Genomic DNA, 22,427 nt, shown 5'->3' with positions numbered 1-22,427 from the left:
TAAGTCTGGCAGAGAGTTCAAGTGTTTAAAAGACAGGGACACCTATACACTAGTAATAGACAAGGTTATCAAGAAAAAACATGAAGGCGAATTCACGTGTGAGGCTGTGAGTGAAGCTGGCACAACAAGGACATCTTCAAGGCTCACAGTAGTCTCAAGAGGTTGGATTATGGGGATTAATTTACCATGTCATATCACCCATGACTAACACTTACCATTCATCTTGAGTTCTTCAGATTACTCTTAAAGATATATTAATATGCTCAACTAATAGAACAGGGCACTGTAGTAAGGTGAAAACACTGCCTTGATATTTCCTCTTGACAAATCCACATTTGACACATCTGATCTGGTCATATTATTCACAAACGTGCGCATGACTTCACTTTGTAGCCTTCATCACTTCTTAACAGTCGGATCCCTTTCAACATCATTCCATGCTTATCACCTTTTCATGGTGATGTCTTTCTCACCCATGGCTTATTTGGACTTGAACCTGCAAAACCCAGGAAGTATGCACAGTATCTCCCTCATGGTCCATTCTTCACTGCGCACTTCTCTTTGCATGCTCTCCAGGACATAAAGTCTTGGTTTTCTTTTTCATCGATCAATTCTTTCCCATAACCTGGTCACAAATTTCCTTCCACAGTCACTCCTGGATTTCTTTCTTTTTTTGCATCTCATCATTCATGTATTTTTTCTTTTTTAATTTAAAATCTTTGAAGTGAATTAAGTTCTGTTTGCATACATTTTGGAATTCGATGACTCATTTGATAAGGAGATGGGATAAAAAAATCTGCTCAGAACTCAGTTCATTTCAAATACAAAGCTTGTGTTTACATGTTCATTTCATAATTTATTGTTATTTGTATTAATTCCACTAATTGTCTTTTGTTTCCTTCCTGTGCACAATTCAGTGCCACCTGTTTTCAGGCATAAAATTCATACTCTGGAGACTAGTGTTGGCAGCCCAGCCAAATTTGAATGTGAGATTGAAGATGCTCCAAATGTTACCTTCACATGGTTCAAGTCTGGCTATGAGATCAGACAGAGTGACAAGTACAGGATCATAAGCTACTCTACCACATCATCTCTGGAGCTTCTGAGTCCAACAAAAGCTGATAGTGGAGAGTACATGTGCAAAGCTTTAAACCAACATGGTAGCGATAGTTGCTCCGCTAACCTGACTGTGGCAGGTAAGAGACCATTATCTTTCTGTGTTCTTTGGCATGGATATAATTGAAATTATGAAATCTCTGTTGAATATCATGCTTAAATTCATACAACTCAAATATTTTTCTTTCTTTTTTTTTTTTTACTCAAATTTGTTTTTATAGAGGTTTTCCCACCAGAATTTGTGTCAAAGCCTGAACCGATGACATTATTTGTGGGTAAACAGGCTAAATTTCAGTGTGTTATCACTGGTTCTGCACCAATGAATGTTGTATGGTACAAGGACAACATTGCTATTTTGCCCGATGAGAACCATAAAGTGTCCTTTGAGAAGAACAAGCATTGTCTTGAGATTATGAAACTTGAGCAAAGTGATCAGGGAACTTACCTTTGCAAAGCTTCAAACAGTGTTGGCATGGCTACATGCTGCACTGAAATGAGAGTTATAGACAAACCCACTTTTGTGAAGACCTTTGAATCAACTTCTGTAGCTGTGGGCAACCCATTGCGACTTGAGTGCCAGGTAGATGAAGATACAGGTGTGACTATCACTTGGACAAGGGATGGCAAGAAACTCCATAACACTATGGATAGCAAAATATCTTTTGATGAGAAAGTCGTCAGCCTTGATATCCCAAAAGCCAAGATAAAAGATACAGGCACTTATGTCTGTACTGCTTCAAATGATGCTGGAAGCAGCAGCTGCTCTTCTGTGGTTATGGTGAAAGGTAAGATTTTTTTAGTTTAATTTGATAAAGAAGGGTAAACCAGTGCTTGTCATGTCTGAACAATGCAAAATGTTTCTCCCCTCCACTTCTTTTTTTATCTTCTTCTGCATGTGATTTCTTGAACTCTGTGAGCTCTCTTGCAGCGTAGAGCTGATTTTATCTCAACTGAATTTTCTCAGAACCTCCAGTATTTGTTAAGAAACTGGAGCCGAAGATCCTTTGGAAACAAGGCATTTCTGCGCGCTTACAGTGCACTGTTAAAGGATCTCCTGAGCTCCATGTCAGTTGGTTTTTAAATGAGAAACAACTCAGCTCCAGTGAAAGACATAAAATCACCTTCAAGGATGGTCAAGCTACTCTTGAGATTATTGACCTTATTGTGTCAGACAGTGGAAATTACACATGTGAAGTAATGAATGAGGCTGGCTGTGAAAGTTGTAGCACCAACTTGACTGTTAAAGGTTTGTAATAATAAGAATTGCATTTGATTCCACATGCAAGCTATTATTCATTGTCTAAAACATATAACATATTATTACTCTTAGAACCCCCTGCTTTCAAAAAGGAGTTAGAAATGGTGGAAGTGGTAAAGGGGAATACAGCAAAACTCCAGTGTGAAATTACTGGCACTGCTCCATTTGATGTCTCTTGGTTAAAGGACAGGAAACCAGTGATCACTGATAAAAGGCACAAAATTGTATCAAAGGACACCCTTTCATATTTGGAAATACAGGCATTTGACAGTGCAGATGTTGGGGACTACCAATGTGTTGTTTCAAATGAAGTTGGTAAAATAACTTCTAAATCAATAGCCAAACTGAAAGGTTTGTAAATAATCTATTATAATTGTGTTTATATTATGTACAGTATTTATTGTAAGTCATCTTTTTCTAGCTTAAGCAAATTCTGTGTATCGGATTAAGTTCAAATGTTTCTTCTTTCATGCAGAACCTCCATCTTTTGTAAAGAAAATTGAAAACACAACTGCAGTTTTGGGCAGTGCTGTGAAACTGCAGGGTACTCTTAAAGGCTCAGCCCCTATTACTGTCTCATGGCTAAAGGATTCTGAGCTACTCAGACATGATGATCCTAATATTACAATGACTTTTGAAAACAACATTGCCAGTTTGGCAATTGCAAAAATAGCCATGAACCATGATGGAAAGTACACATGCTTAGCTGAAAATGAGGCTGGCCAGCAAAAAAGTGAAGCCAAGTTATCAGTTCAAGGTTAGGAAAAAACAAAGAAACAAACATGCAGTATTAGCCAAAACTTTAAATATATTAATAAATAATTTAAATATTTCAAGTATTAATTTTTTTAATTTGTTTTAAATATCCCAGAACCAGCTAGAATTGTTGATAAAGCACCATCCATCAGTGTAACAGCAGGAGACTCTGCAACTTTGGAATGCACTGTATCAGGAAGTCCGGATCTTAAAGTTAAATGGCTTCGTGATGGCAAGGAAGTGACAGGAGGACGAAAATACAAAATCTCTTTTAAGGACAATGTAGCAAGCTTAAAAATCCTTTCAGCAGAGAGGGGAGATAGCTGTGAATACACAGTGGAAGTTTCTAATCGGGTTGGAAAAGACCACTGCTCTTGCTCTGTCACAGTTCTTGGTCAGTTTTTTTTCATCTTCTTCTAACTTGTATTATATACTGTGCATGTTTTTAATTTGTCATTTTTTGAACAGATAAAATTATACCACCAACCTTCACAAAAAGTCTTAAAAAGGTTGATGGCAACCTTGGAGGAAATATCCAGATGGAATGTAAGGTGTCAGGCTCACAGCCCATGACAATATCTTGGTTCAAAGATGGAAAAGAGATCACAACTGGTATAAAGTACCAAATTGAATTAAAAGAAAGCACTGCTTTATTGAAAATATCTCAGTTAGAGACTGCTGATGCTGGGGTTTTTACATGCCATGCAACTAATGCTGCAGGGCACAGTGAGACCAGTGGAACAGTTTCTGTTAAAGGTTAGAAGCCTTTCCCTAGCAATTTCTTTTCCTTATACATTTTTAAAAAAAAAATAATTAAGTATATTATTCTCATTACAAACACTGGGCCTGTCTACGTATGTAGTGATTTAACTGTGATGTTTTCCCTGCCAAATGAAAACAGAGCCACCAATCTTCACATTGAAACCTGAACCTCAAGATGTTATACCAGGGTCTAATGTTGTTTTGAAAGCTGCTTTTACTGGAACACCAACTTTTACTACTAAGTGGTTCAAAGATGAAAAAGAGATATTAACTGGAGGTACTTGCTTCATCAAGAAAGATGCCTCTTCAAGTACCTTGGCACTGCACTCTGTGAAGCCATCACATTCTGGCAACTATACTTGCCAAGTTGCCAACGATGCAGGAAAGGTTTCATGCACCGCAGTCTTATTTGTGAAAGGTGCCCTTCTTATCCTCTTTTTCTTCTTTATTTTCTTGTTTTTTGTACTACTCTTATGTACAGTAATTGTTTTACTACTTTACTAAATAATTATCATAAATGTAATGTTCCTCTCTTCCTTTTAGAACCTCCAACGTTTGTGACAAAACTTGATTCAACTATATTAGCAGTGAAAGGCAGTGTTGTGGTTTTGGAGTGTAAAGTAACTGGCAGTCCAGAAATTGCTATTAAGTGGTATAAAAATAATATAGAATTCAGCCCAAGTAATAAATATCAAATGACCTTCACTGACTCAGTTGCTACACTGCAGATATCTGACTGTAGTTTTGAAGAGAGTGGGGATTATATTTGTGTAGCATCCAGCGATGCTGGCAGTGACAAGTGCAGCTGCTTGGTCACAGTCAAAGGTATGTTAGATGGTCATTTTAAGTATTTCACTAGCTAATTATCTGCTATAGTATTGGCTCATTTTGTATTCTTTTACCCCAGAACCTCCTGCGTTCATTAAGTTATTTGAGTCCAGAGAAGTTGTCAAAGGATCTGATGTTGTGCTCGAGGGAACAGTCTCAGGAACACCTCCATTTGAGGCTTCATGTTTTAAAGATTTAACCCAAATCAGAAATGACCGCCGGCATATCATTAACGTAAAGAATGATGTAGTTACTATTGAGATTCTTAAGTTTGAACCTGGAGATGCTGGCAAATATAAATGCACACTAGCAAATGAAGTGGGACAGACAACATGTGATTGTGAAATTATATTGAAAGGTTAGTAAGACTATGAAACCATTTCGGTGAACATTTTCATTAGAGAATTGCATTATCAGATTATGAGTATATGCCCTATTTTTCTTTTATTAGAACCACCATCATTCACGCAGAAGCTAGATAACATGGATGCCTTACTAGGCACCGAGCTTACAATGCTGTGTGTTGTGAAAGGCTCACTGCCTATGAAAGTGTCATGGACAAAAGGTGACCATGAGGTCAAAGATACTGAGGATGTCCAGATGTCTTTTGAGAACAGAACAGCAGTGCTGCATTTGTCTAATGTACAGTTAAAACATTCTGGAAAGTACACTTGTCATGCCCAGAATGAGGCTGGAAGTCAGAAGTGTGCAGCAGCTTTGGTTGTCAAAGGTTTGATTTGATTGTAATTTTAAGTTAAAATATTCTTAATTAGATTTGATTAATTAGAGTCAAAACATTTGTTAATTCATTGGCACCACAATATTGTCATCCTTTACAGAGCCAGCAAATATTACAGATCAGGCCAAGTCTATAAGTGTTACAGTAGGAGATCCTGCCACTCTGGAGTGCAGGTTCTCAGGCACTAAACCCCTGAAAGCCAAATGGCTGAAGGATGGGAAAGAACTGATATCTGGTAAAAAATACAAAATACAAACCACTGATAAAAGCTCCACATTAAAGATCCTTTCTGCTGAGAGGAATGACGAAGGCAAATATACGTTTGAAGTTTCAAATGATGTTGGCAGCAGCACTTGTGAGGCCTCTGTAACAGTACTAGGTTAGTTTGTTAACAAGGGCATTTTTTAATTTAATATAATATATTTAATATACACATTATGTCTTAGTACAATGTACTCATTCAAATCTTTTTCTTACTGCAACAGATCAAATAATTAAACCATCATTTACAAGAAAATTAAAACAACTGGAAAGTATTAAAGGATCCTTTGCACAGCTGGAATGTCTGGTTGCAGGATCACTGCCTATAACAATCACTTGGTTTAAGGAGAACAAGGAGTTAGAGACATCTGAAAAACATAAGTGTGTTTTCTTTGAGAATGCAGCATCTTTGGAAATCAGTCGTCTTGATAGTGTGGACAGTGGAAATTATACCTGCATTGCTACAAACAAAGCAGGCAGTGCACAGTGTTCTGGTGTCTTAAAAGTTAAAGGTTTGCATTTTTCCATTATTAATATCTTGTTTTCTAAAACTATAACCCTGCCTATATTCTCATATCTTTTATTCTACCAAACTTAATCCACTACCTTTATAAACAGAGCCTCCTGTTATCATTGAGAAACCTGAGTCACACCGGGTCATACCTGGAACCAGAGTGAAATTCAGTGTACTTCTGTCTGGAACTCCCCCACTGACCATCAGGTGGTTCAGAAATAAAAAAGAGGTCTTATCAGGGGTTGACTGCTCCATTCAGAAAGATGACTCTTCAAGCTCACTTGAGCTGTTTTTCACTAAGCCATCAGACTCTGGGGACTACATTTGTGAAATAAGCAATGATGTTGGCTCAGATTCCTGCCAAACAACACTATTTGTCAAAGGTTTTTACCTCATTTCAGTTTTCATTGGGATGCATCGTTACCATTTTTTTGTTACCCGTAGATAGCAAAATGAGTGACGTGTTTATTTATCAATCAGGGACAACATGGAGAATTTTATTAGCTTTGCTTTTGTTGCTTACTGGTATGTGCTGCTGGTAATAAATCCTTTATAAATTTTATGTTTATAGCATACATACAGTATATGTAATAGAGAGCATAAGGATGGCAGTCTTCTCTGCATGCTTTTGAATACCTTTATGTGTATGTAATTTATGGAACTTTTAGATTTTTAAAAATTACCTTCAATGATACTGCTCTTTAGTTGCTTTGCTGATTAAACAATGTAAAACTATCAGTATGCTACAGTATCTCCTCTTAAAATGTTCTCAGAGCACAGTTTGTAGTTCACAGAGTGCATTTTGTTGTATAACTTTACTTTGCTGTTACTTATGCCATTTCATGTTGTCTGTTCATTAGCATAATTATATATTACAAGCACCAGTAAATAAGCATGGTATCAAACTGATACCAGATACTAGTTTTGGTATCGATGCATCTCTAGTGTTAATACATTTACTCATGTTTGTGATTGAGAACTCAAATAAGTCCCTATTTTTTCTTTCTTTTTATATGCAGAACCCCCCAAATTCATCCGAAAGCCAGACAAAGTTTCAGTAGTGAAACCTGGCCAGCCTGTAATTTTTGAGTGTGAGGTCACAGGCACACCAGAAATAGACACATACTGGTTTAAAGATGGCAACGACTTAAGTCCCGATGACAAGCATAAAATGAGTTTTGTCAACTCATTGGCACGGCTTGAGATTACTGGTGCTGATCTTAAAGATAGTGGTGTATATTACTGTGAAGCCCGCAATGAGGCAGGTAGTGAGAGCTGTAGCATGGATCTGAAAGTGAAAGGTTGGTGAATACTTTGACCTTTACAGTTGAGTAGTCAGTTTGAGCTTTCAGAAATACAAGCATGCCATGGACATAGATTTCATGTTTTGCATCTCTTTCTTCAAATTACAGAGCCACCGGTTATTGTAAAACCATTAACTCCTGTAGAGGTTGTGAAAGGATTGAATGCCTCTTTTGAGTGTCAAATTAGAGGCACAGCTCCTTTTAATATAACCTGGCAAAAAGATTCCAAGGAAATAAAGCCAAGCACAAAGCACATATTCTCTCAGAAAAATGGTTCACTAATGTTACTTGACATACAGAAATGTGATGACTTGGATGTTGGCGAGTACCAGTGTATTATTTCAAATGAAGTTGGAACTTGTTCATGTAGCACAACACTTAGCATAAAAGGTTGTCTCACAGATTTTTTTTTAACCTTGAAATTATACTGTTATTTTCACTTCACTTGATAACACAACTAACATTTTTTTAACTCCTTACTACCAGAGCCACCTTCATTTGTAGAAAAGATCCAGAATGTTACAACAGTGTTGGGAAATGTAGCAGAGTTTAAATGTGTTGTGAAGGGGTCACCTCCTCTGACCATACAATGGCAGAAAGATGAAACATGGATATTGGAAGATGCTGAGATTGAGAGAACATTTGAGAATAATGCTGCTACATTAAGAATTCCCATGTGCCAGTCTAACCATGGTGGAAGATACACCTGCCAGGCTATGAATGAGGCAGGGCAGGAGAAGTGTTTTGCCACTCTTTTGGTTCAAGGTTGGTTATTCATGGCATGTATTTAAGCTTTCAATGAGTTCTTAAAAGATTACTGCAGGTGATTACATTTATATGTTCTTTCTGAACTTCAGAGCCTCCTCAGATTATTGAAAAACCAGAACTTATAAATGTCACTGTTGGAGATCCAGTCAGTTTTGAGTGCAAAGTTACAGGCACTGCCGAACTGAAAGTGAAATGGAGTAAAGATGGCAAAGAGCTGGTCCCATCCAGACAACATAGCCTCAGTTTTGTCAATAACATCAGTAACCTAAAGATTCAGGCTGCACAGTTAGATGATGGAGGAACTTACCTCTTTGAGGTCTCCAACTACATCAGTACCTGCACTTGTAAAGTGACTTTAAATGTCCTAGGTTAGTGTTTTCTAAAACTCATTTTAAATCTCATAATCTAAATCTTTTAAAACCCTGATACATATGCATTTATTTTTAATCACTCTTTGTCTTGTACATAGAACAAATAATTCCTCCTGCCTTCATCAAACCCCTGACTGACATGGAAGAGATTCTAGGTTCCCCAGTAAAACTAGCATGCAATATATCTGGCTCACTTCCCATATCTGTGGAGTGGTTTAAAGATGGAACTAAACTAACAGGAAAAGCCAAGCATAAACTGGTACAAGACCACAACAATGTCTCTTTGGAGATTGAGCGACTAGAGAAAGCAGACACTGGAACTTACTCTTGTAAACTTACCAACAAAGCAGGCAGTTGTGAATGCAGTGGAACACTGAGGGTGAAAGGTCAGATGAGATAATGCCATTCAAGTGTTATTCAAATTTTAAGCAAATGTACTCTAGATTTCAATTATGACTGCCACTTATTTAACACCATTGTCTATATTTCTGTTCTGAAAAATGTAGAACTCCCAAGCTTTGTGGTGGTGCCTGAGCCGCAAGCTGTCATACCAAACACCACAGTTCGTTTTAAATGTACCTTTAAAGGAACACCACCCTTCACAGTGAAATGGTTCAAAGAAGATACTGAGCTGATTACTGGACCATCCTGCTTTATTGGCATTGAAGGCCTTTCAAGTTTCATAGATCTTTATGCTGTGGGACTTTCAAACACTGGGCCATACTCTTGCCAAGTTAGCAATGATGCTGGTACAGAGAAATGTACCACAAGCTTATTGGTGAAAGGTCTGACTTTTTTTTTTTTTTGCTCAACAGTCACCATCTTAATTTTTTTTTATCATCTTCCATTATTTTCATTTAACTGCGCTCTTGTTTTGCTTGTTTTTTGTTTTTTGTTTGTGCTGTCTACATGTTGCTATCTTTATGTCTGCTGCCATCATCTTGTTCATCTTGCATCTTTTTTATTCATCCTCAACATTTATATTTCTGGCAGTCATCTTGTGCTCTTCATCTTTCAAACCATTGTTTGTCCTCACTTATCATAATAAATGTGTGATTTAGCTAAATTATGACATTTTTGCCTTTGCAGAGCCACCTGAATTTGTACAGAAACTACCAGCAACAAAGTTTCTAAAGATGGGTTTGCCTCTCCGACTTGAATGCAAAGTTACTGGCACACCACCTTTGAAAATTAGCTGGTTCAAAAATGACAACATGGTCACTGAGAGTAACAACATGATGATGGCTTTCGATGGCTCGATGGCAGTACTTGAGATTCTGAGCACCTCCAGTGATGATGATGGTGTGTACACTTGTGAAGTTCAGAATGATGCAGGAACGAAGAGCTGCAGCACCACTCTCACAGTAAAAGGTTAGACAGTGGGTGATTTTTCTTACCCAATGAGTTATAAATGTACTATATATATATATATATATATATATATATATATATATATATATATATATATATATATATATATGAATATATATTACATTAACCTCTTGTAACCTTCACCATTCTATTGATCAAACACTGTTGTTTCAGAATTAATCTTGGTTCAAGTTCAAACAGCACTTATTTTATGCATGACAGCTCTAAATTAAATTTGAATATATTTCTAGAACCACCAACTTTCCAGAAGGTGCCCTCACCTGCTGAGGGGCTGAAAGGCAAAGATATCAGTCTTAGCTGTGAGCTGAAGGGACATGCACCATTTGAGATAACATGGTTTAAAGACAAAACACAACTGAAGGAAAGTAGAAAGTATAAATTTGTGTCTGAGGGACACACTGCTACACTACACATTCTTGGACTGGATGCCTCAGATGCTGGTGAATATGAATGCAAAGCCTCAAACAATGTAGGAAGTGATACCTGCCAAGGAATGGTAAAACTCAGAGGTTAGTAAACTTGAAACAGTGAAAATTGTAAAACAAACAGATCATCCTCTATTTTGGTTGTTTTAGATGAATCTGTTATTCATATTATATCATAATTTCTTGCCATTTAGAACCACCAGTTTTTGTCAAGAAACTGACCAATATGACAGCCATATCTGGTGAGGAAGTTACTCTGGTCGCAACTGTCAAAGGCTCTGAGCCAATCAGTGTGTCTTGGGTACAAGACAAGGACCATATTCTTAGAGATGGTGACAACAGAAAAATTACATTTGAAAATAACCAGATAACTCTGAGGATCTTTAAAGCTGATTCAACCACTGCTGGGAAGTATACCTGTGAGATTAAAAATGATGCTGGTGTGGCACAATGCACAGCAAACATAGCTGTTCTAGGTTTGTAGAATTCTTATATTTGTCCCCTTTTAGCATTCTTCTGAAAGTATATTTTCTGTGATTAGATGGTTGTTTTGAATTTTCAGAACCTGCTGCCATTTTGGATAAGACAGAGTCTGTAAGTGTCACTGCCGGTGATGCAGCAGTTTTAGAGTGCTCTGTATCTGGAACCCCAGAGCTTAAACCAAAATGGTATAAAGACAGAATGGAGTTGTCTTCTGGACAAAAATACAAAATCACCTTCTCCAAAAAGATATGCAGCCTTAAGGTGTTGTCCACAAATCAAAGTGATACTGGAGAATATACCTTTGAAGTCTCAAATGAAGTTGGAAGTGACAGCTGCAAGATGCACCTTGGTGTTTTAGGTTAGTAGACTTTTTTTGGCCATTGGCCACACACTTGACACTTCAGGAAGATTTTAAGAGTCAGTGAATGTGGTTATAAAACATTATTTGTATGGTCATTAACAGTCCCAATTTTCTTTATTTTAATTATTATTTCTTGAATGAATTGTACCTTTAGAATATCTGTATCACGATCATAACTAATGACTTTTTTAAAACAGATAAAATTATCCCTCCTACATTCTCAAGAAAGCTGAAGGATATGCACAGTACTGTTGATAAACCTATTGAACTGGATTGCAAGGTCTCGGGTTCAGCACCTCTTACAATTTCATGGTATCACAACGGCAAGGAGATTGAGAGTGGGCCAAACTATGAAATTAGTTTTGCTGAGAACACCTGCACACTCAGGCTGCCCATTCTAAACCTGTCCAACGCAGGTTCATATAAATGTAAAGCAATGAACAGTGCTGGAACTGCTGAGACTACTGCCTTTCTTGATGTTAAAGGTTAGTATTTAGAAACTTTGAGAAAACTCTTACCCCATGAAAATTCTGAGATGAGACTCTTTTGTAATTAATTTATATGTCCTAAATAATGGAGTAACTTTCTCAGCTCCGCAAAATGTTCTTTTTTCTCACGTTTTTTTTTTGCAGAACCTCCATCCTTTGTGGTGCCTCCTCAGCCAATTGAGGCACTTCCTGGATCAAATGTTACATTCACTGCAACTGTGAGAGGAAGTGCCCCATTAAGGGTAAAATGGTTCAGGGGCAGTAAGGAGATTATGTCTAGTGGAGCTTGTGTGATTGCTCTGAGAGGAGACATAGCTACACTGGAACTCTTTCAAATTGACAAATCTCATTCAGGAGAATACACCTGTCAAATTATTAATGATGTTGGGAAGGAAAACTTCCCTGTAAATCTTTTTGTCAAAGGTTAGTTGACATACTGCATGTCTGATCTAAACATGTTATACAATTGCGTATGTTATAGTGTGCACCTTTATGTATAATTTCTTTCATTGTTTTAAACAGAGGCTGCACGCTTTGTCAAAAAACTGAAAAACATCTCTGTTGAAGTGGGCAAGTCAATGATACTTGAATGCACATATGCTGGAAGCCCTAAGATTCTTGTAAAATGGCACAAAGATGGCCAGGAGATCTTCTCCTCTTATAGATACAATATAACAACTACTGAGCACTCCTGCATCCTGGAGTGCCTCAATACTGATAAAGAGGCAGGAGGAAAATACTCCTGTGAAGTTTCTAATGAAGCTGGCTCTGACATCTGTGATGCAACAGTGTCTATTTTAGGTTTTTAATATTATTTCTATTTAAAAATAAGTATTATATTTTATTAGACTGGGATTAACCATAGTTTGCACACTTATTCTTATTACTCCTGTTGTATGTGTGACTTTTTTAGAGCCACCATTCTTTATTGAGACTTTGGAACCAATGGAAGTGACTGCAGGTGATGCAGTCTGTCTGAAATGCCAAATTGGGGGCACTCCTGACATCAAAGTCTCCTGGTTTAAAGGGGATGGCAAAGTTCGATCTTCTCCGAGCTGTAGAATTGAGTACTCCAAAGGTGTAGCTTGTTTGAAATTAGCCAAAGCCTCCAAAGCTGACATTGGAGAATACACTTGTAAGGCAGAAAACAACATTGGATCTGCCTCTTCTAGCTGCCACTTAACTGTACAAGGTGAATGCTATGTCTGAAACCTATTTCTTCATGTTTTAAATGTTGGTTTATGTCAGTTGTCACTTAAATAATGAAATAATAATGCAGTAACTTTAATTGTATTTTGTTTAATTGTATTTTGTTTAACCTATTTCTTTTCAGAGGCCAAGACTCCACCTTCATTCCCTAAGAAAATCACTAGCATTCAGCAAACTGTAGGCCATAGTGTTCAGTTTGAGTGCCGTGTTGCGGGATCATCTCCACTGGAGATCTCTTGGCTTAAAGATGGAGAAGTTCTAAAGAGTAGCCCAGAGTATACTATGACATTTGATGATAATTCTGCTGTACTGAGAATTGCAGAGGGACAAATGAGACATTCTGGAGAATATACTTGTGTTGCAACAAATATTGTTGGAACTGCCTCTTGTAGAGCCAAGCTCACACTCCAAGGTCTGCTCATTATTATATTAATGATTTATCAATGTGTACTTCTCAATATAAAGTGGTAACCTGTGCAAATGTGTCTAGGGTTTTTTGTTAACTGTACTGTTTAACATTTCAGAGCCAAGATACCCACCTGTGTTTGACAGAAAACTTTCACCCGTGGATGTCTTAGTTGGAAATGCTGTGCAGTTGGAATGCCACATGACTGGATCATTGCCTATAAAAGTTACTTGGTCAAAGGATCATAAAGATATCCGCACAGGGGGCAATTATAAGATATCATGTGTGGATAATACTGCCCAGCTGACTATACTGAAAGCAGATAAGGCTGACTCAGGCCACTATTCTTGCCATGCTAGTAATGATATTGGGAAGGACTCTTGTTCAACAGATGTCACTGTGAAAGGTATCTGGTGACTGCTTTATATATGGTTGTGTACTCTTCAGTCATTTTTTTTTTCAAATGTAAAATTCAGTCTTTTCCTTCTTATAAGAAGATCATGCCTCTGTTGGCTTGTTCTTGTCCCTTCCCTGGAAAAGTGATTCTGCAAATTACTAAACCCTTCATGTTTGATGATGTTTATGCTAATATGGGATACTATATTTTGTTAAAAATACATTTGATTAAATCTGCATGATTGTTTGTTATTCCTAGAACAAAAGATTCCACCAAGCTTCACCAAAAAGCCTTCAGAAACCCTCGAGGAAACTCAGGGCAAGTTGGTGAAGATTGAGGCACGTGTTGCTGGATCACAGCCCATGATTGTCAACTGGTATAAGGATGACAAAGAAATCTTCAGCTCTGACAGATATGACATAACCTTCAAAAGCAACATGGCTGTGATGGTGATAAAGAGTTCTTCCACCTCAGATAGTGGTACTTATACATGCAAAGTCACCAATGAGGCTGGTTCTGCTTCTTGCCAGGTTTTGGCTCATATTTCAGGTGCATTTTTCTTTTTTCAGCATTGCATGTACTTTCTCTTAACTGTTGTGAATCTAAGTTCTGCCATAGGTCAGTCTGTGAATTACTGTAGATATGTAGACATTATATTAACACAACCCTTTCATTCTTTCATTATGGTTTGTGTTTTTCACTTTCATGATGCAGAGCGGAAGGTACCACCGAGCTTTGACTTGCCTCTTAAACCTGTGACATTGAATGAGGGTGAGACACTGTCTCTTAGTTGCCATGTACGTGGCTCTCCACCACTGAAAATCGAGTGGATGAAGGACAGAAGGGAGTTGAAGTCCTCTGCAAACACCAAGATCACTTTTGTAGATGGTACAGCTACATTAGAAATGCTCAATGTGTCTAAAACAGATGCAGGAGATTACCTCTGTAAGGCAACCAATGAAGCTGGTAGTGAGTTCTGCAAGTCCAGAGTTACTATCAAAGGTATTTCTTTTCCAACCCATGTTTGTTCTGCAACATGCAAAGTATGTTCATTTCTTGTTTTTACATACACAAGCCTTTATATATATATGCACTGTTTTTTATTGTGTGTGCTACAGAGAGCTTTATCCTACCATTAAGGTGTTTTTGTAACAGTAATTGTTTCAAGTTTCAAGTTTAATTGTCTAGTGCATAAAGAGTGCTTAAGCATCTATACCCTATATCTGTACCCTCCTACCCAGGCAAGCACTAGTTCTAGCACTGATTCTGAATTTATCTTGATTATTAATTAAATAATAAAAATGCCATTTGTCATGGTAAGGTCACTGAAGACCAGAATAAGCAGATGTATCCCTTATTTGGTAATACTAATAATGCTAATTTACTTTTTAGTTTCTAGCTTTGGTTTTAAAGTTATTATTGACTTATTTACTGAGTAAAGCCACATGGCTGTCAGTAAACAATAGTTGTCTCTTTGAGCCCTCTTATGTCCATCTAATAGCTAACTTATTCTCTTCTCCATATATCAATTTTTTTTGTGTAATCCTAAGTAACAGAGAAGCCAAAAGCTCCTGCTCCTGCTCCAGCACCTGCAGTACCAGCAGCTCCTGAACCAGCTAAGAAATTGGACAATTTGTTCTTCATTGAGGAACCCAAAAGTGTCCATATCACTGAGAGTAAGAACACAATTTTTTTAGGCCAATTTAATATCTTGTGCTCCCTCCAGGTTTATTTGGTCTTTATGTAAAAATATACTTTTCTAAAAGAAAACAACCTGTTTAATGTATTTACAGAGGGCACTGCAACCTTCATCGCCAAGGTTGGCGGTGATCCCATTCCTAATGTAAAATGGATGAAGGGCAAATGGAGGCAAATGACTCATGGTGGTCGCGTTGCCATTGTGCAGAAGGACCAAGATTCCAAGCTGGAAATCAGAGATGTGACCAAATCTGATGCTGGACAGTACAGATGTGTAGCATCAAACAAACATGGAGAAATCGAATCCAGCACTGATCTGACTGTTGATGAGAAGAAAGCATTTGCACCTGAAATGGTCACATTAAAGAAGTGAGCTGGAGTTCAATGATGCTTTTATGATTTATTTATACTTTACAACAACTAAACATTCATTTTTGCTTTTAGGACACCATCTAAACAGAAAAGCCCCAAAGAGGAAAAGGAAATTGATATTGTTGAGCTGCTTAGAAATGTGGACCCCAAAGAGTATGAGAAATATGCACGCATGTACGGTATCACAGACTACCGTGGCCTTCTTCAAGCCATTGAATTTCTAAAGAAGGAGAAAGAAGAAGAAAAAATGGCAAGACCTGTGAGTGGGCTATTGTACATTCCATGTTATTTGCGACTGTGGTTTTACATATTTTGCATCATAGTTTTAACTATTCTTTGCAGAATGATTGTATCTTATTTTGCTAAAATTTTATTAGAGTATATGGCAGAATATATGATGGAATATATGCTGCCTGTTGACAGCTGTTTATACTAGGAGTAACTCCTAGTATAAACAGACACCGCAGACCACAATCATGGACAATGCTGTTGCCTTGTTTTCCTTTTTTACGCTTTACTCTCTTGGTTTTAGGAACTGGAACATACAAGACGAGAATCAGAGGAAGAGGATCTATCAAAACTTGTGGCTGACTTACAGAAGAGAATGGAGCAAACTGAGGTGACTGTGTTTATTAGTGAATTTATAAGTGAATGCTCTACACATAATAATAATAATAATAATAATAATAATAATAACAATAATAATTTTATATATAAATACATATATTTCACTATATATTAGTTATAATGTTACAATTATTAATGACAGGGTGGTGTGATTTCCTATACTAGCATGTCCTGAAGTCTTTTTTTCTCTTAAACCTCAGAAATTACAAATAATTTTATATATATATATATAAACATATTTAAAAATCTGTTTAAAAGTATATTAAATGTTGTGGAACATCTGAAAAAAGTTACCAAAAAGTGTAACATTCTTTTGACTTTCTCACATAGGAAAACAGTTTTTACCTCCGTTACAACACACTGCTCCTAGAGATTCCATAAATGTGAAATAACTGTTTAATAACAGTATGCTTCACCACATATTAAACATCTATACAAATGTTAACATCTATACCTTTTTAAAATCTGTTTATTATTAGACATAGGTTATGTGGTTTGTCCAGCACAACCCCCCCCCCCCCCTTTTAAAAACAGTCTAAATATACAGTCTTGAGAATATAACAGTTCTGTGGTGTATTGGGTGCCTGTGTGTATGTGGTATATTTATAATTGCTCATGCAAATTCCTTTTCTTGCACTTTACATGCAGCCTGTAACATTGATTAAAGACATCACAGACCAGACTACAGTTGCCAACAAAGAGGCTGTGTTTGAATGTGAGATCAAAATCAACTACCCAGAGATAAGTTTATCCTGGTACAAAGGAACCCAGAAACTTGATTCAAGTGACAAGTATGAGATTAATGTTGTTGGTGACCGCCACATCTTAAAGATCAAGAATTGCCAGTCCCGGGATGAGGGCAGTTATCGCATTGTATGTGGACCGCATATCTCCAGTGCCAAATTGACAGTTTTGGGTATGTCCTGTTATTTATTAAGGAAAAAAACAAACAAACATTTTTTTCAAACATTTCAGCATTCAATGCTAATATGTGATTTTATCGTATTCTTCTTTTTTGTTACAGAAGGTGAAGTGGAAAAGCACTTGGAGGATGTCACTGGTAAGGAAGGCCAAACTAGTACACTTACATGCCAGTTCTCTATACCAAATGCAAAGGCCCAGTGGTTTAGAAATGGAAAGCTTTTAGAGCCACATGGCAGGTATACATATTCTGTGGCCAATTATACTCAAAAGTTATCAATTAAAGATGTTAGGCCTGAAGACCAAGGAGAATATACCTGCAAATATAAGAACATTGAAACAACTGCAAATCTTTTGGTGGAAGGTGTGTATCGTGTCATCAAACTCACAATTTTATCATATAAAAATTGCCCATCTACTAACCTCTTACATCTTCATCTGTGAAAGTCCTTTTTTGGACAAAGCCCTCTTCTCTTGAATGTTTGAACCATCCTCATCCTCTCTTTCATTCTTTTGTGTGGATCTTATGGATAACTGAAAATGAAGAATTGAAAGACATTTTGATCTTTTTTTTTCTTTAAAGCTGACTGAAAAACTTTTATGAAAAGTCTTCATGTTTGTCTATACATTAAGTCAAGCCAGAGCAGGCATCCTAACTATCAAACTTGCGTAATCTCTCTTTAGCAGAGCAAATACATTTCACTAAACGCATCCAGAACATTGTGGTTCGGGAACGACAGTCTGCAACGTTTGAATGTGAAGTGTCCTTTGACAATGCAATTGTAACATGGTACAAGGATATATGGGAGCTAAAAGAAAGCCCCAAATACACATTCAGGAGCGAAGGTCGACGGCACTTTATGATCATCCGCAATGTAACCTCAGAAGATGAAGGTTTGTCCAGCTGAAATCCTGCTGGATTCTTTTTTCTCTCAGATTTTCATCTTAATATTCGTTTAAAAACAGACACAACTAATCTGATAAAAAATTCTTTAGGCGTATATTCAGTGATTGTCAGATTGGAACCCAGGGGCGAAGCCAAAAGCACAGCAGAGCTTTACCTCTCAGGGAAAGGTTTGTAAAAAACTGTTAGCAACTGCTAGTATTCAGAGACAGTGCCTATTCCCATTCATTTATGTTTAACACTATTTTACTGTACCTCCTTTCACAGACATTGATGTAGGAAGGGTACCATATGGTAAGTATTTTAGTTGAAAGAGCCCATTATACCATTATGTAGTAAATTAATTAATCCGAATCCGACATATTCCAATTATATTTAAAACTCTCTAGATATTCCTGATTCATCAATACAAGTCCCTGAAGCACCATCTGCATTTGCTGTTGAAGGTAAGACAGGGACATGAATATAAATTTAGCTCTTAATTTATCGAAAATCTGATGAACCTACCCTGACTAATTTGATACTTTATTTCTGAAAGCTGAATCATCTATCGAATATTATCATTATGAAGAAAAGATGGAAATTCAAGGTATATCAGATACTTAAGCTCACCCACTAAAATAGACCACATCAATATTAACAAAAATCACCCTCATCTGCTTATCCACTATATTCATATTTATATAAATAATTTATATGATATGTGTGCATTATCTTTGGGAAATTGTTGAGAAATAACCAATTAACATCACCAAATTTAAAAACTAAAATGATGTTAATGATTTATCTCGTTCCTTACTATGTTAAACATTTCCAATAAACTGTCATCCTTCACCAGAGTATGAATACAGAACAGAAGAAAGGATAGTAGAGGAAATCTCTGTTACAGGTATCATTGAGAATTTTTCATTCTCATCCATTTGTTTTAATTCAGAACCACAAACTAACCATCTTAGGTTTTCACCAAAATTATGTGTTTGTTCCATCAATTTCTTTACTTACAGGATTCACGTTTGTGTTTGTCTAATTATTGTCCATAGTGTTTTCAAAAAAGAAATTTACACTGGGTTCTTTTCTAGATGTATGTTTGTCCTTGTTTATGTTTATGTGATGTGTTTCCTCTTTTCTGTGTATCATCATAGAGATGGCCCTCTTGATCTTACTTATGCGTCATTTGTGCTTCATCATTGTGTACATGTTTGTCTTATTCCATGTTATCCAAGTCCTTATCTAAAACATTTCCCATTGTTCTAAGTCCATTTTCTGTCCTAACAGTTCCAAGAATTCCTGTGGAAGAGGTTGTTGAGAAGAAGGCACTCGGAGTGAGAGAAGTCGTCCCGACCAAAGGTACCAAAGTGATTTAAAAAAAGTTGGTGTTAGAGATGTACATGATTGTCAATCATGGATCTCACAGAAAATTTTAATTAGCTCTGTTCATGTTAGGTTATGCCTTATAATGTTAGCAATGAAGTCTTTGTTCTGTTTTTGCTCCAGTTTTCTGCATTCTAGCCTCACTGCTCCACCCTCATGTATGCCTCCGTGTGTGCAAATTATGGCAATCAAGCTATATTAAAAATACTGATCTATAAAAATACATTTTGATGGCCATAATATGCTTGTTGATTCAGCTTACTTGTATTCCTCTTGATATTTTCACAGAGCAATCTTTGAAATTTGTAATCTGCTTTGCTTTGATCCTTAGACATGAAATACGCCCAATATTGTCATTTCATGATATCACATGGTTTCGGGTTTTATAAGTGTGAGTTAATGAGCATGGTATTAGCCCAACACCCGAAAAACCAGTATCAATGTCAACGCATCCCTAGCGAACATGCTTATGTGAACTTCTGTCTCTGTCTCGTATGTCTAGTTAACATCCTTCTATTTGTTTTGTTTGAATATACACTATCATATGTGCTACATTTTTGGCTTACTGTCACTCTTGATGCTATTCTTTCTTTTTTATGTTATTTGTTCTAAGTTTTGTCTGTCTGTAAAACCTAAAATATAAACATGTAATTGTGGCCATCTCAATAATTTATTAACAGTGCTCATGCAAGACTGCTTTGTAACGTAAAGTTTTAGATTTTATCTAATGTATTGATTGTTTTTAAGTTCCTGAGATGGTTGAGGAACCACAGGAGAAACCTACACCAGTTGAGGAAAAGATAGAAGCACCAATAAAAGGTATACAAAGGTCTCCCTTTTATGTTGTATGGCAAAATGTTGTAAACAACCAAATCAAATGTTGCAAGTTTTTGGGTCTTTTTCTTCAGTATCTTGAGTACCTTTTTTTTTTATTCTTACCTCTTGCTTTGTTTGTCTTTGACTACATTAAATGCACGATCCTTCATAACTAATAATAAAAATATATCGGCAAACATTTTCAAGTACCCGAAGCAAAGAAACCCAAAGATGAAAAAGTAATACCATACAAAGTGGAAGAACCAAAAGAGTTTCGCCCTACAGAAGGTAATTTGGTTAATGTCAATTATTCATGTTATAGTTTTGCTGCTGTTTTTTCAGTTTTATTTTGTCAGATTTGTTCTTTGCATGACGTGTGAATTTATGTCAAATTTTATATTTTAGCTCTTTATCTTGTTAATCCTAGTGTTTGTCCTAAGATATTTGTATGTTTGAAATACAAGTGTTAAAAATGTTGTTCTTTTCTTAATTTGAATGAATTGTTTCTTTGAATTTCTATTGTCGATATCTTAAAAGAATATGAAGAGGTTCCTACTCCTCAGCCAACTCAGCCTGCCCCAGAGAAAGGTATTTGTCCACTCTTTTAACTTCTACTATTCAAATAGGATGTGTATAGTTTTTTGTTGCATTTATATTTCTGCTGTATCTTTGTTTCATGTTTTTGTACACAGTCCGCTGTGACATACACAGTGTTGTCTTTTTCTGTCTGTCAGAACAAAGTGGAATTATTTGAAGTGTTATAATAATATTCATTTTGTGGTTCTGTTCTTATTCTGATCTGTATAGTTTTTAAGTAATCTGTTATATAGTTTTTGATGTTGTGTTGTGAACAGTTTTGTCACATTTAATGTCGAGGTCTCTTATCTGATATATGGAACAAGTATTTTTCCTGTATTCTTATTCTTTCCAAAATTCTTACAGCTTCTTAACATTGTGTGTTGTATAATAAAGTGCCAGAAGCTGTAGTACCTGTGGTACCAGAGCCTAAGCCCAAAGAACCTACACCAAAACCTCCATCAGTACCTGAAATTAAACCAGAGCCCAAGGTGAAGACCGTACCAGAGCCTACACCGGAAAAGAAGCTAGAGCCAAAGCCTGAACCAAAGCCTGTACCAAAACCTGAACCAAAGCCTGTAGCACCAAAGGAAATTGAACCACTTCCAGCCAAAGGTAGTTTTTTGTCACGCAAGCTTACTGCTCTGTTTTTGTGTGCTTTAAACCTGTATGATGCTACATGTTGACTTGTCTTGTTTGTCCTACTTCCACTTTGGAAGTGAATCTTCTTTGTCAGAGAGTGTCTGATTTTATGAATTGTGAATTAAAAAACAAATAATCTGCTTTAAAGTTCCACTGGAGTTAAAGAAACCAAAACCAACCGAACCAGAACCACCAAAGATGGTACCAACCAAACCAGAACCAGCTCAAGTTACTGTGGTTCCAAAGGATGTTGTCCCACGAAAAGGTATTAGTACATGATAGTTGTATGTGAATGGCCTGCTATAAATGTGCCTGGGTTGGTTTGATTGTATCAGCCACGCTCTTATGGGGGAAGCAGTTGGGTTGGTATTTTTTAGTGGCTGCTTGTTGACTTATCTTATTTTCTTCTCAAAAAGAATTCTTCTATATAAAAAGTAAATACATCAAAGAAGTAAAGCCAATTGTTTAAACAATGTTGAATGAAATCAAACGAACAATCATTAAATGCATGTGACATCAACAACTAACAACATTAGTTATTGTCATTCAGACAGTATACTCTAATATTACACGAAGAGTAATCTTGTGAATCATGGTGTGAATATCTTCTCTCCTTTATGATTTTATACTGATTGTGTTAAAATTCTTAAGACAGTGCTTTC

General features: G+C 36.6%; 1 protein-coding gene across 2 annotated transcripts in view; it reads left to right on the top strand.

Moving 5' to 3' along the window:
• The window catches only part of ttn.2 (titin, tandem duplicate 2), a 170,023-nt gene that overhangs the window by 43,916 nt on the left and 103,680 nt on the right, over window positions 1–22,427 (top strand). For both annotated transcript variants that reach the window (XM_058391673.1, XM_058391672.1), the window contains 48 exons: window positions 918–1,196; window positions 1,338–1,901; window positions 2,081–2,362; window positions 2,447–2,725; window positions 2,850–3,131; window positions 3,246–3,524; window positions 3,599–3,886; window positions 4,032–4,310; window positions 4,436–4,717; window positions 4,800–5,078; window positions 5,172–5,450; window positions 5,560–5,838; window positions 5,945–6,232; window positions 6,339–6,617; window positions 7,254–7,535; window positions 7,647–7,928; window positions 8,025–8,303; window positions 8,396–8,674; window positions 8,776–9,063; window positions 9,184–9,462; window positions 9,767–10,048; window positions 10,300–10,578; window positions 10,689–10,970; window positions 11,057–11,335; window positions 11,536–11,823; window positions 11,971–12,249; window positions 12,349–12,627; window positions 12,740–13,018; window positions 13,160–13,447; window positions 13,560–13,847; window positions 14,097–14,387; window positions 14,553–14,840; window positions 15,389–15,514; window positions 15,632–15,905; window positions 15,981–16,167; window positions 16,441–16,527; window positions 17,184–17,451; window positions 17,560–17,595; window positions 18,628–18,654; window positions 18,750–18,806; window positions 18,899–18,949; window positions 19,199–19,249; window positions 19,636–19,707; window positions 20,479–20,550; window positions 20,755–20,835; window positions 21,085–21,135; window positions 21,520–21,738; window positions 21,914–22,030. In XM_058391673.1, coding sequence (XP_058247656.1) covers window positions 918–1,196; window positions 1,338–1,901; window positions 2,081–2,362; window positions 2,447–2,725; window positions 2,850–3,131; window positions 3,246–3,524; window positions 3,599–3,886; window positions 4,032–4,310; window positions 4,436–4,717; window positions 4,800–5,078; window positions 5,172–5,450; window positions 5,560–5,838; window positions 5,945–6,232; window positions 6,339–6,617; window positions 7,254–7,535; window positions 7,647–7,928; window positions 8,025–8,303; window positions 8,396–8,674; window positions 8,776–9,063; window positions 9,184–9,462; window positions 9,767–10,048; window positions 10,300–10,578; window positions 10,689–10,970; window positions 11,057–11,335; window positions 11,536–11,823; window positions 11,971–12,249; window positions 12,349–12,627; window positions 12,740–13,018; window positions 13,160–13,447; window positions 13,560–13,847; window positions 14,097–14,387; window positions 14,553–14,840; window positions 15,389–15,514; window positions 15,632–15,905; window positions 15,981–16,167; window positions 16,441–16,527; window positions 17,184–17,451; window positions 17,560–17,595; window positions 18,628–18,654; window positions 18,750–18,806; window positions 18,899–18,949; window positions 19,199–19,249; window positions 19,636–19,707; window positions 20,479–20,550; window positions 20,755–20,835; window positions 21,085–21,135; window positions 21,520–21,738; window positions 21,914–22,030 — 11,085 coding nt within the window. The remainder of the gene's footprint in view (window positions 1–917; window positions 1,197–1,337; window positions 1,902–2,080; window positions 2,363–2,446; window positions 2,726–2,849; window positions 3,132–3,245; window positions 3,525–3,598; window positions 3,887–4,031; window positions 4,311–4,435; window positions 4,718–4,799; window positions 5,079–5,171; window positions 5,451–5,559; window positions 5,839–5,944; window positions 6,233–6,338; window positions 6,618–7,253; window positions 7,536–7,646; window positions 7,929–8,024; window positions 8,304–8,395; window positions 8,675–8,775; window positions 9,064–9,183; window positions 9,463–9,766; window positions 10,049–10,299; window positions 10,579–10,688; window positions 10,971–11,056; window positions 11,336–11,535; window positions 11,824–11,970; window positions 12,250–12,348; window positions 12,628–12,739; window positions 13,019–13,159; window positions 13,448–13,559; window positions 13,848–14,096; window positions 14,388–14,552; window positions 14,841–15,388; window positions 15,515–15,631; window positions 15,906–15,980; window positions 16,168–16,440; window positions 16,528–17,183; window positions 17,452–17,559; window positions 17,596–18,627; window positions 18,655–18,749; window positions 18,807–18,898; window positions 18,950–19,198; window positions 19,250–19,635; window positions 19,708–20,478; window positions 20,551–20,754; window positions 20,836–21,084; window positions 21,136–21,519; window positions 21,739–21,913; window positions 22,031–22,427) is intronic.

The sequence above is a fragment of the Hemibagrus wyckioides genome, linkage group LG06 (genome assembly GCF_019097595.1).
Source record: "Hemibagrus wyckioides isolate EC202008001 linkage group LG06, SWU_Hwy_1.0, whole genome shotgun sequence".
NCBI lineage: Eukaryota > Metazoa > Chordata > Actinopteri > Siluriformes > Bagridae > Hemibagrus > Hemibagrus wyckioides.
Note: the sequence above shows the minus strand (reverse complement) of the source record. Positions and strands in the feature narration are given on the sequence as shown.